This window comes from Trichoplusia ni, chromosome 1 (genome assembly GCF_003590095.1).
Source record: "Trichoplusia ni isolate ovarian cell line Hi5 chromosome 1, tn1, whole genome shotgun sequence".
Classification (NCBI taxonomy): Eukaryota; Metazoa; Arthropoda; class Insecta; order Lepidoptera; family Noctuidae; genus Trichoplusia; species Trichoplusia ni.
Window position 1 is genome coordinate 17,801,014 of NC_039478.1, and position 12,688 is coordinate 17,813,701.

Here is a 12,688-nt window from a genome sequence, read left to right on the forward strand (position 1 = left end):
CAAGTCTGGAGATTACAAAGATATATTACTGATAGGCTTTTTATTTATGGTCGCCTGTGTGCGTAAGATTAGCTTAATTACCCATTAACAGGCAAACCCGCACACCATGAAGCATTACCCAAAGTTGAATGACCAAGCGTTTTTCTTTTACAATTTCTAACTAAAATACATAAATCAACGCCATTAGTGGCAACATCAGTTTTCACTGTCCACGGAGTGATTTCCCCTCATTTTACATGCTGATTGTCCCGTTAATTGCAATGTGGTCGGCTCATTCCCACGGTAATATTACGCGGTCAGTCCATTGTTTGCAAACAAAAAATAGATTGTATCGTATCCTTTTTACTTTCTTCAGTTCTCTGTTTTGTGTCCGCACTTTTTAAACAGAAGAGTGCACTACCTAAAACTTTCTTCCAACTGTCCTCTAAAAACGTTACGAAATTACTTCCGAAGATTGCCAAAATGTTACCTTTGACATTCTTCAGTCGTTCAATGTTTTTTTCTATATAGCAACAGTCCTCGTCGAATACCTAGCATAACCTATTTTCTAAACGGTTACTTTCTCAGCACTTGCTAATCCGATTAGTGTCTCAGTCAGGCTAAGCCCCGTCAGTACATACTGGTATGTTGTTTGCTTTGTAGATTTTTAAATATATAAAGAACTATGAGAACGCTGTTCGCGGCTGTGCGCCAAATGAGTAATTTTGTGAATGAATAAACTGCGTAAATAAAAACAGATGTGAGCTGCATCAACTGTGACAAGTGTCTCAATCATCGCCGACCGGAAGGACTCTGCAAGATGTCATTACCTACCATTATCCGCCTACGCCATCCTCAGAGTTGGTACTTGGTTCGAGTTCGGCTCGAGCCCTCACAGTAAACTTTTGAAACCTTATATAGAGTGATCAGTGGTAATTGTAAAGTATATAAAAACAGTGGTTCAAGAAATATGGTCACAGGTACAAACAATACAATAAGTAATAAAAGGCTAATGAACCATTGTCTATAAATCGATTTCCGAGGCAGTGAGCATTCACGAGGAATGATGACAGCTGAAACAATTACCAATTAGACATTACTGCGCATCGGTTTTCCTAAAAGGGTGGAGGGTGAGAGCAGTGTTGACTTCAAATACTTTCTTATAGACACCTACCTACCTACTTATGCCAATCATTTTCTTCAAGCAGCCATGACGCGATTGTTTCTGCAATGGTAGATGAAGATAATCCGTACGTAGTTCAGGGAAACCTATTAGGATTTATTAAAAGCTGACTAACCGAAATAGCATGACCCACAAGGAAACGAGAAAATATTGTTGTTGGCTTTCGCTTATTACGGACGCTAACCAATATTTCCCATTACGTACCAAAACCTTGAGAGGAAAATACCAATCTGCGTAATGTTTGCAGTAACGACAATGCCTGTTTACTTCACTTAACATAGGTACATCTATGAAAGGAAAGAAAATATCTTAAATCATGTTGGCAAACACTTGATCCGCGTAATCTATGCGGTTGTGAATAAATCAACAGTTGGTTTTCACGCGTCTTTTTTGCTCAATCGTTTCATGTTTGATATCTACCAGTTAGTTTTCTATCTGTACAAGTTTAAAAATTGGGGATTTGCATAAAATACACCTGTCCAGGGGCCACAAGCAGATAAGTCAATATCTAGAGTCAATAAGTATATTATGGTACTCATTCATCAATAATTTTTCCCTCTTCGTCCTACGTCTACTTTTGCCCACATTATCCGCGAAATAGAATGTGTTTATATAATCTCTGTGCGCTACTTCGTGTCAGTCATGTGTCTATCTCGAAAATCTAAATAAATAGAGTAGCATCATTCAAATAAGAACAGTCCGATTTTACATAAATTCAAGATAGTAACGTAACACCAATACCCTCATACCGAATCTTCTCATAGCGGCTACAACGAATTGTAATTAGTTACAGTCAATTAAAATCGTACGGTGTATTTTCCTCAAAAGATAATTAATATCGGTTCAGTGATCCTCTAGCTAGAACACCAAAACTTAAGTTCTGTATTACACTATGTAGTTATATGCATGGTATGGTATGGTCTTATTTCGTACAGGCACTTCTACGAAACATAAATTGCTATATACCGAGGCATTATGACATATTGCATATTTGATACTTGTCGGTCGGTGGATGTTTATATTGTTTATTGGGTCCCGGGATTCTTTGACCTTATTTGTTTATTATTAAACCGTGTTATATACATTTTATATTTATTTAAGTGAAGCATCGGTTTACTCACGCGTAGATATGCACGTTTGTTGTCCATATTAATATTTCTACAGCTTCAGAAATATCATTTATTGACTTATTTATTAAATCTTACACTGCGCGTGTCGATCGTAAATTGGAAACGCTGAATGTGGGAGTTATTTATTAAATTATTCAGTACATTTGAGTTTGATTGAGTAGGCGATATTGGAATCTGAACAGATTTATACAATAATCTCAAAATAGAAATAGAACTTGACTTGCAATAATCCAACAAAGTCAAAGCAATTATATTAGTAGTTTCAGATAAGAAAGGTCGGAAATGTCTTGATACTTGAAAAACAAAGTTGATATACGGCAATACAAAGCAATTGGAAGTTTGAGATAATAAAAACAGTATTACGTAAAATTCACTTTTATTACACTCTAATATTATAAAAGAGGTATTTAATAAGGATATTTACTGATTAGCACCCGCTTAATCAACACAGGCGGATTTACTGCAGCCAAATATTGTATGCACATACAATAGACAAAGGTACATTACAATTTAAAGAGGACGTTGGATAATCAGTAAGTACTACATTAAAAATGCATTTTCGCCTTAAATTTATCAAAATAAAGAGATTTAAAAAATATTGATCCACATGACCAAGTATTTTAATTTTGTAAGTAAATAAAATTATAATAATAAAGTGCAAAGTTCATTTCAAATGATTGCAAAATATATTTTTAGAAACATGATAAACACATTTAGCCTTGGCCTACTTATACTAAAGTAAATTAAAATTAATACCAGCAGGTCACTAGGCGTAATTTACACACTAATAAAGCTGACACACATTTTATTTTATCTACCACATCAAAAATACCACCAGCAGTTATTGCTACCATTATTAATAAAGAGTAAGAAGACCATATTAATATAATATTTTGTCAGAATTCTATATTTAAACAGTCAAATAGATATTTTTTTTGTAAACTAGCTCTTACAGGGTCTTACATGACCCCAGAATTGTCACTGAGTACTTATGTAATTTTAAGCACCTCTGGATCTTAATTTCAGTACATTGAAAAGGTTGTATATAAACTTTTACATGACAAATTAGAACCTATTACACCCTACCTGGGTAAAGATCAATTTGATGTTTCAAAGCAATTTAAATATAACTGATGACAATAGAAGATGGAACAGTGAATGGTGGAATGAGAGCCAACAAAATTGTATTAGATTTTGTTATTTGGCAGCAGACTGGCCACATATTAAATGCAGTTATGGTCGACAAATAAGTATGTTGGTGTCTGAATGAGGATATGTGAGGTGTTGATAGCTAATCACTTCAAAAATATAAGGCATGATGTGAAGATGTTTGTTTTGAAGTTATTTATCTTCATAACAAACATATTATTTATGAAATATGAATCGAGACTCATATTACCATGTTTATGTATTAATTGGTGGGACATAAAATATTAAAGGAAAAATTATTACACATACTTATTGATAAATAATACAATGAATTCTAAAAATAGGTTAGTAGACCATGATTAAATTAAATGTAACTGTAAACACTGGTAAGGACATGCTTTATGCATTACTTTTTTTAACCTTATAGATAAAGAAGTGAGCTTAAAAATAAATAAATTATATGCTAACTCTCATAGTCTTGAACTATAACAATTGATAACAGTATCCAGGTAATATCAAAGCAAGGTTGTAATACTGTTACGTAATGTATGAGTTAGACCTGTGATATTGTAAACAAGCAGAATATAAATGAACTCTATTTCTCAGGTAGCATTCCATACTCAATGAGGAAACGTTCCACATCTGTAGCAAAGAAGTCAGTACCAAGTTCAGTGACCAGTTGCACAAAGTTACCAATAATCTGGCCAGCTTTGTACACTAATAAAGCTGGCACTCCATCAACACGGAAGTGACGGCTCAGTCCTGTAATGTCTGCAGCAATTCTACAAAACTTGATGGTTGGGTACTCAGTAGCTAGCACATTCAGACAGCCATCCATAGTCTCACAAGCTCTAGTACTATTATTGTAAATGTGTATAATTACTGTCACTTTAGTATCCTCTTTATCAATAGCATTCAGAAACTCATCTTGGCTGTTAAGTGTTGTTAATACACCAAACTTGGGTACCTTCTGTAGCTGGTTCATGAGCTCCTCCATCCGCTGCTTCTGGTACTGCAGCAGGAACTCCTCGTCCATCAGTTCAGACAGCTCATCTTCCAGCTCCTCGATCTGCTTGGCTTGAGTAGCTTCACGCTCGGGTTGGACGGTCAGAGTCAGTTTCTTCGCTAGTGCGATACGTTCTTTAGCCAATTCAGCACGATTCTCAGCTTCCAGTTGTTTGAACCTTCGCCAATCTTCAAGTACTCCTTTTGGGCCCGTGTTGCTCGCCTGCCCCGACCAACTGTTTATGGGCGGTGGCTCGGCATTAGTCGACGCCTGAGCTTTAGGAGCGTCACCCTCCTCGTCTCCACTTTTATCGTCGTCAGATTCTCCTTCATCTTCACTGCTACTACAATAATTGTGCAGTTTTTCACCCAGAAGTTTATCATCTAATGTGGCCATGGCTGCTTTTAGTTACTGTATCTCACAATAGATGAATCACAGTAATTAAATCGGAATGTATACAAATGAAACAATAAAATCTAATTTGAACACAGCGTTTACAAACCCAACTGCTCTACTCGAATGATAAAGTTATTTTCCCGAATCTGACAACTGTTTCTGAAAGTTGAAAGAAAGTTTCGTTGAATCGCTTGTAGCCAACTTCGGGTTTATGTCGGCGTTGAATATTTCTCAAAAGACAAGAACTCCAACTATAAAACGATCGAGTTCGCGTTCCACTTCAAACAACAACAAGTTCATATTTGCAACATGGCAAAATATTACCCCGATTGTGTTTCTGAACGGAATCTTATTATATCTAAAACGCTGTGCGTTAAAAAGAGACGAAAACAAGTAGAAACTCAGGCAACATGTGAATTGTGACACCGAGCAATCAATAAATGTTTGTAAGGAATTCATGATCTCGTGGGTTTGTTTACTTTTATAAATGTGAAAAATTAAATTAACAGTTGCCTAGTCATATTTTGTATTTATTGCCATCAATAACGTAAAAATGAGTAAGTGCTAAGTTTAATTTGAACGAACTTATGTAGCCAAAGATGTGTACCTTAATTATTGTAATGCCGCATGTTTATATCATAGGTCAAACATTACAAAAACTGCGGGAGGTGGATCCAAATGATAGCGATGCAGTCAAAGAAGCGATATCTGGGTTCATTCAGGATTTGCTCAAACATACCTCAGTAAATAGTAACTCCTGGCTGCGTACCGTCGACGATGTAATCAACCGGTAATGTAACCTATAACATTATTAAATGTATGGTTCAGGCTCTCGTTAAAACATTTTTAAATTATTATAGATAATATTTTGAAAAAAAAAAGAACTTATCTGAACCACTATCGATTATATTAAGATAATAATGAAGCTCTACCTGGTATCCATATGCCTTCCAGAATATTTCCATTCGGTTCAATTCTATAAAACAGATTTTATTTTTAATAAACAGAAAATGTAGTTGTTTAGACTAGGTTTATCAGAAGCTATTACACTAAAAATATTTTAGGTTCCCAAGACATTGTGCTCAGCACCGAAATACAATAGAAAAGTTTTTGGTGCATTTCCTGGATTCATCAAGCTATTTTAATGTGATTGAAGCAGCTAAATGTGCCCATAGCTTACAGCAAGTGAGTACATGCATATTTTAGAACTTTACTCCGCCCCTAAGATGACCCACTGACCATAAATTCTGTAATAAAAGTGTCTGTTCCTGGGGAGCATGTTCAAACAACCTGTTATTTAAATTATTTTCCTTTTAAGTGCAAGCATATAAATTAACATTAGTAAATAGTTAATTATTCAAAGATGTTTTTTTGTAGTACTATAAATTTTTGGTGGTTTATACTTAACACTCCAAAAGAAGGAAATTTGTAAGACATGCTCTCTTAAATCAGTTTTTTGTTTAGATCCGCCCATCTCAGGATAAGATGGCTACGCCTAAGAACTGCTGGCGAGAACAAATGTTCCTACTTTGTAATACAGCTCACAATCTAATTGAAGCCATATTTTCTAATACTGTAGCCATCTACAAAAACAACAATGTTGTGAAGGTAAGAAGCCTGGATTTCCATTAACTGTATAAAATCTATAAATTTATCTGCTTTTATTAGTTTTAAAACCTGCTTTTTAGTTGCCGTAACCATACTTCATAAAATTGATTGATTTTAAAAGTATTATGCATTGGCGCATGCGAAGCGAATTCTTATTAACTTAGATGTGATCATTGTATAATAAAAAAAAATAACTTTAGCCCAGGTTAATTATTGTGACAACTTATATTATTTTTTACATGCTTTAGCACATTAAATCAGCAATTTTAAATACTGCTTCACAAATATTTTAATATGCTGCCTTATATTATTTTTCAATTCAATCACATTTACCCTCATAATGCACAATTTTCTTACAAATACTTTTGTTCATAGAAAAGTGGTTCTGAACTGTTAGGCAACACCCCACTTACAACAGCATTCTCCCGCATCCTAAATGTTGAGAAACACAGCACGGGAGACACGAAGAGGGCAGGTCTTGTTAACAAGCTCAGAAACATCCTGGTTTTCATACAGGCTATGCTTGTGTAAGTACACTTTAATTCGTTTTGTTATTTGTTTAAAGGACTCCACAACTGCAACTTTAATGAATCGATTATTTGACTGCACGCATAGCTGAGAGGTTGAGGTCATCACTCCAAACCCACTTTGAGCGACGTGCCGCGGGTTCGATCCCCTCGTAGGACAGGCGTTTGTGTGATCCACGAATGCTTGTTCTGAGTCTAGTGTATCTGGGAATTTGTGTATTTGTGCATGTGAATTTTATGTTTGTGAAACATCGCAAGGATTAAATTGCTTGGAGCGGGAGTCGTTTGAAAAAAATATAGATGGTCAAAGATCGGTTTTTATTAACAATAATCAATTCAAATTTGGCTTTAATATGTTTATATTGACATGATGGCGTTATTCTTGCAGTAAAGTCATACCTACTATAGTTTTTTATAGAATGTTTGTTTGATCATAAAGCAGCTTCCAGATAAGTTGTAGAAACCATCAGCATTAAAAATGTATAGTATAAAATAATAGAGAGAGAGAAGAATTACAGAACAAATGTCATCTCATAAAACTAATACTTTTACAGGGAGGTATACCCAGTTGGCAAACCAATCCAACCTCAACTTATTCTAGAACTAATAGTGCCAGCATTAAATCTATCTAGCAGTGCCAACACTGATCCTGCTGAGGCATCCATTGTGAAGATACAAGCGCTTCGGACTTTGGATGCATTGATAGCATGGTGAGTATTCTAATTGTACTAAAATGCTCTCGCTGGGCGTAAGTCGCTCTTCAAAACATTTAGTCTCGAAAATTGCAATTTTTTATCTGTATTAAATTCCTTTGCCACGCCCACCCAAGACAACGCGAAAGTCAATATCTGTCGGCTACCAGTTCTGTCTATTCTTAAGAAGATGACATGAATGGAGTATTACGAAGTTGGAATATTTGCAGTAAATGACGATGTGTTTTTTTATTCCAGCCTCGGGAAAAATCTGATTCCGTTTTCAGCTCTAGTCATTAGAATTGTAATGCAGACTCTCAGATGGAGTATTGAGCATAATAATGAAGAATCCAGGTATGTTTTTTTTATATTCACGTATACACATGTACAAGAAGTGTTAACAGATAAAAAAAATATTAATGTATCAGTTAGTCAATAACTTTATATGTAGCTTTTTCCATCTTTTTCAATCTTGTTTCACCTTGTTGTTGTCAGTCAATTAAACACTATCAAATATGTATCATTATTCTCGCGTCTTCTGAACATATTTCATAATTATGATGATTTGGTTAATTCTGATTAAATACATCAGGAAGGTCCGTTGCGCGGCCTACAAGAGTCTGTCCCTGTGGCTGAGCACGCTGCACGCGCACTGCGTGACCAGCGACGGCCGCGACCGCTGCTGGGAGGACGAGCTCTCCGCAATCATAGCTGCTGATATCACTACACCTAAAAAAATTGTTCAGCTTACTGTAAGTGATTGTTTTGAACACTTTTTTTTAAAAGAATACATTATTTTTATAGTAACTACCGTGAGACTGATTCATTATTAAATGATACAACGGTTTACTCACGTGTATTTATCGGATATGCCCCACTAGTTTTGGACCCAAGTATTAAGTCATTCATAGAGTACATTATGAAAGCTGAAGACTCTCGATTATGTCAGTTTTTCTTTTTATTTTAAATACTCTCACTACTCAACTCTTTATCCCTCAAAGCTAAAAAACGGTAAGACAAAAATATACTGTAGTGGGTCAAAATTGTGTCCATGACTCTTTTAAAAAATGATTAAAAAAAATAGGAGTTGCTTTATATATTTTTTTCACATTATCTAGCATTTTATCTTTTTCTCCAGATGAACAAGATACCTACTAAAAATTTAAGCAAGAAAGCTAAGAGGAAGCTAGCTAACCAACAGCTAGATCAGAGTGCCCTAACCAAGTATGCGCCGGGCGAAAAGAATAAAGAAGAAATGTAAGTACATTGCAATTTATAGGTAAATAAATATTTGCTACCATTGCACAAATCTAGAAGTAGTCAAAAATATAAACTTAATTTATTTATTTATTTATTTAATTATCACACTAATCTACCATTACAGGTTACTTAACCTAATGCGGTAGCTAATGTTTTAATCCGAATGGAAAATTGAGAATATACTTTTTTTTCTTTTATCGTCATTTTTCCCTAGGTACTATAGGGGTCAACTTATAATCTCATCAATTTCAGCAGAATTTTGTAGGTTACAGAGTTTTGTAAACTGACTTATTATATATAATACCACTCACGTTACTAGGCAACACAGAACCATATAGTAAAATATTAATTTTTAATATTCATACCTTAGGCCATCAGAACAGCGCGAAGAAATAGCGATAGCAGCTCTCGAATGTGCAGAGATGTTCCTTACGGTTTGCGGAATATTCCTAAAGCAAAGCACTCATAAGGTAAGCAAAGGATATTTGGTTTTAATTAACAATATTCTGCAAAATGCAGTCTACAGGAAACTTGTAACTCTACCTTCTAATAAAACTTAGAAATGTATCAACCTACTACCAAAATTTAAATTATTAACTTGTTTGTTACTTAACGTGCTTAGATATACGGAACGTATTTTGCTAAGAGAGAAGAGAGAAAGAAACATCTGCGCACACTGGTTTCTCTTTTTCACATGCCCCCTTCAAATCTCGACCGCCTCGTCCGATCACACTTTTCGTAACGCTTACGTCACGCGTTGCCCAGCTTACTCTCCAACTACTTGAAACAATATGTATAATACGATCTGTTGTGCCCCAGTTGTTCCACGAGCGCCTGGTCCGCGAGTGCTTCAGCGCGGAGCGCGCGAGGCCGCGCGTGCTGCTGCGGCAGCTGCGCGCGCTGGGCGCGGCGCGCCGCCACCCGCCGCCGCAGCTGGCGCCGCCCACGCACTACTGTCTGCAGCTCTACACCATGCTGCTCAACCACACGGACGCCCAGGTCAGGGCCCCCTGTCAGCTTTACTTAGGTTGTCATGCTGTCTTTGCGTCTACAAGCGGCTTGTCTTCATAGGATGGGTGTATAAGTATCGCCAGAGAGTGTACCTCTATTCGACTGTCTTAGGCGTCTGTCGTTGGCGACAATTGGAATATAGTTCGTAAATCTTAACACGACCATAAGTGGAAAGTTAGAGTTGGCTCTTAAATCTCGTGCACTGTACGTGCTCAAATATGCAAAAGAAATTCTCTAATATTCTATTTACGCTGAACCCTTTACACTATTAATAGCACAGAGCACTTGAGAGTCTGCAACTCCCGAGTTTGTTTCGACATTTCTTCTCAGAGTAGACTAATAGGAAATGTCAACTGCAGCGTTCGCAAAAAAGGCATTTAAAGATGATGCTATATCCAGTGCCGGCGTAAGGGCTACTGACACCCCGGACGAAAATATTGTGGCGCCCACTTGAGGGAAGCAAAAATCTCATTAAAAAATATGCATATGCACAAAGCATAGAACACAGTTCTGAGGGTTTGCACCAGGAGAGGCAAGAGACTCCAACTTCAGACCTTGGCGCCCCCCAGGATTTGTCGACCTGGGCCATCGCCCCATCACGCCCTCCCCCCTAACGCCGGCACTGGCTATATCCTGCTTGCAGAATGATTTTATTTCATTGACGGTCCCTGATACTTTCAGATCAGGAAATTCTGCTCCCAAGCTCTTCTGGACATTAGACTACAGCTGCACTGCTCGCCGCCTTCCCTCAACTTCGCTTTAGAAGTCTCATCGGAAACTAGGCAACCGAAAAACAAATTACAGGCGGCCTCGAAAAAGAACAGGGCGGCGCTTATTAAGTTATTGGGCGCAGATAAGTAAGTTATATTTTTGGAGAGTTTGATTCTTTAATCTTCAAAGAGGAAGAAGGTTTTAGGAGAATGTTCGTAGCTTTATTCTCGTTTGCTTACCTTTTCATCCTATACGTTTTTCAACTTGCTACAGGGTACCACCACCACCAAGCGATGAAGAAGAGGAGGAATCAGCTGGAGAAGGACCAAGCACTAAGAAACGGCGTCTCACGGTAGATGAACCTGATACCAGGATTAGCATCAGCAGCGACTCAACCGAAAGTTCCGTAGTCATCTCAGATGACTCAGGAAGCGAAATAGAAGAAGTCGTAGAAGTTAATAATACAGAGGATAACGACGTAGTAATGCTGCCGTCGAAAACAGAAACTCCAAGAGCAGACTCCGCTTCAAACACAGATATTACAATCAGAGACAAACTTAAACAACCCGCACAAATGGTATTATTGATTGTACCTGGCAAACCTAAACAGCCTCAAAGAGCAACATCCGACGTGCCTATACCAGATGAACAGTCTACATCACAAACACCCAAACCAGCTGAAAATGCTTCACCCTCTACACCTAAACCAGCCGAAAAAGCTACATCTGTTGGGGCCAAACTAGCTGTACTTGCTTCACCCAGTAAACCCATATCAGTTGAACAAGCATCACCCAATAAACTCAACTCAAAAGACAAACCAGCTCAAATGCCTACACCCAGAAAAAGTAAACTAGGTGTAATGGCTTCACCATCCAAATTTAAAACAATTGATATAACTTCGACTACAGTATCCAACTCAACAGACATCCATGAAGTGGAAACGCAAGTTGCACTAAACACCTCAACTGACACCACAGATGGAGAGAAGAGCCCAGCGCGGTCCATGGAAGTAGCCTACGATCTCCCACGGACACCTAAAAAGGTTACATTCCCTGAACTAGCTGCTGATGATAACCTTCCATCTACTAGCGAATCTGATGACGTGCAAATAACTTGCGGACAACCGGTCAATAGTTCCCCAGAAACTAAAAAAGAAAACTCAGTTATTACTAAGGAGGTTCCAGTGATCGTTCCTCCAATTAAATCTCCATCAAAAGCTGTACAAGAAAAAGATAAAGCCTCTGAGGCCACCAATGGGACCAAGCAAGTAAATGGCGAAGGCGATAAAGAAAAAGCTGATATTGAAGTGAAGATAACAAGCACAGAGGTTTCAGTCGATGCCATGATGGCCGATTTCGTTGACGAAGTATGTGATGACCCAAAATTAGTGACGTAAGTTTATTATAGATATTAGCCAAACGTATTATAATAAGAGTAATCCTTTTCGTGATATTATAATACAGGACTTTGTCACAGGGTGTAATATACATTGAACCAGGTTTTTAAGTCTGGCAGGTGTAAACAGCATTATAGATAAAATCATAAATTTAATCGAGATTCGCGAGAAATGTTTACATTGTTTAGTTTAAAGTTTTGGACTGGATTTTCGGGTGGAAAAGGGTTCAATGTACTTTACACTCTATGTTTAATAGATGTTGTAGTGTTACCACATAATGTGCATTTTTCTATTTTCTCATGATAATATTATTTGGTATTATAATCTACAATGTAACCATTTAATGACTGCCATTATGGTATATTAAACAGTAGCTTGTAAAGCTTCAATCAATTATGAACTGTTTTATTTTATTCTATATTTTGGAAATTTAGTAAGGTCTGGTATTTGGTAATAGCATGTGAGTAAACAAATTAGAAATTTTATTACTCCGATAAAAAAGAACATACATAAAAAAATTGTAAAAATATATTTTTGCTTGGAAACCCTTTTATAGCACAAAGTAGGACATGGCTCGGCCCTCGCACTGCTTAAAATGTAGCGTGTGTTCACTATCAAAATTCAAGTTCGATACAAATCA

The 12,688-nt window shown here is 36.9% G+C and overlaps 2 protein-coding genes across 3 annotated transcripts; one reads left to right on the forward strand and one right to left on the reverse strand.

Annotated features, from left to right (window-relative positions):
* Positions 1 to 663: 663 nt before the first annotated feature.
* LOC113497688 (proline-, glutamic acid- and leucine-rich protein 1-like) lies at positions 664 to 12,444 on the forward strand. Of its 2 annotated transcripts, none has more exons than XM_026877372.1 (13): positions 664 to 959; positions 5,486 to 5,633; positions 5,908 to 6,028; positions 6,308 to 6,451; positions 6,827 to 6,978; positions 7,533 to 7,688; positions 7,929 to 8,024; positions 8,263 to 8,422; positions 8,809 to 8,927; positions 9,301 to 9,400; positions 9,750 to 9,929; positions 10,623 to 10,798; positions 10,926 to 12,444. In XM_026877372.1, exons 1-13 carry the CDS (start codon positions 950 to 952, stop codon positions 12,046 to 12,048), a joined length of 2,685 nt encoding a protein of 894 aa, XP_026733173.1. In that variant the 5' UTR covers positions 664 to 949; the 3' UTR covers positions 12,049 to 12,444. The 2 variants fall into 2 exon arrangements, with proteins under 2 accessions (XP_026733173.1, XP_026733182.1); XM_026877381.1 differs by lacking the exon at positions 664 to 959 and adding an exon at positions 5,114 to 5,400.
* LOC113497719 (phosducin-like protein) lies at positions 2,897 to 4,973 on the reverse strand. The gene has a single exon (XM_026877416.1). It carries the CDS (start codon positions 4,841 to 4,843, stop codon positions 4,037 to 4,039), a length of 807 nt encoding a protein of 268 aa, XP_026733217.1. The 5' UTR covers positions 4,844 to 4,973; the 3' UTR covers positions 2,897 to 4,036.
* Positions 12,445 to 12,688: the final 244 nt, after the last annotated feature.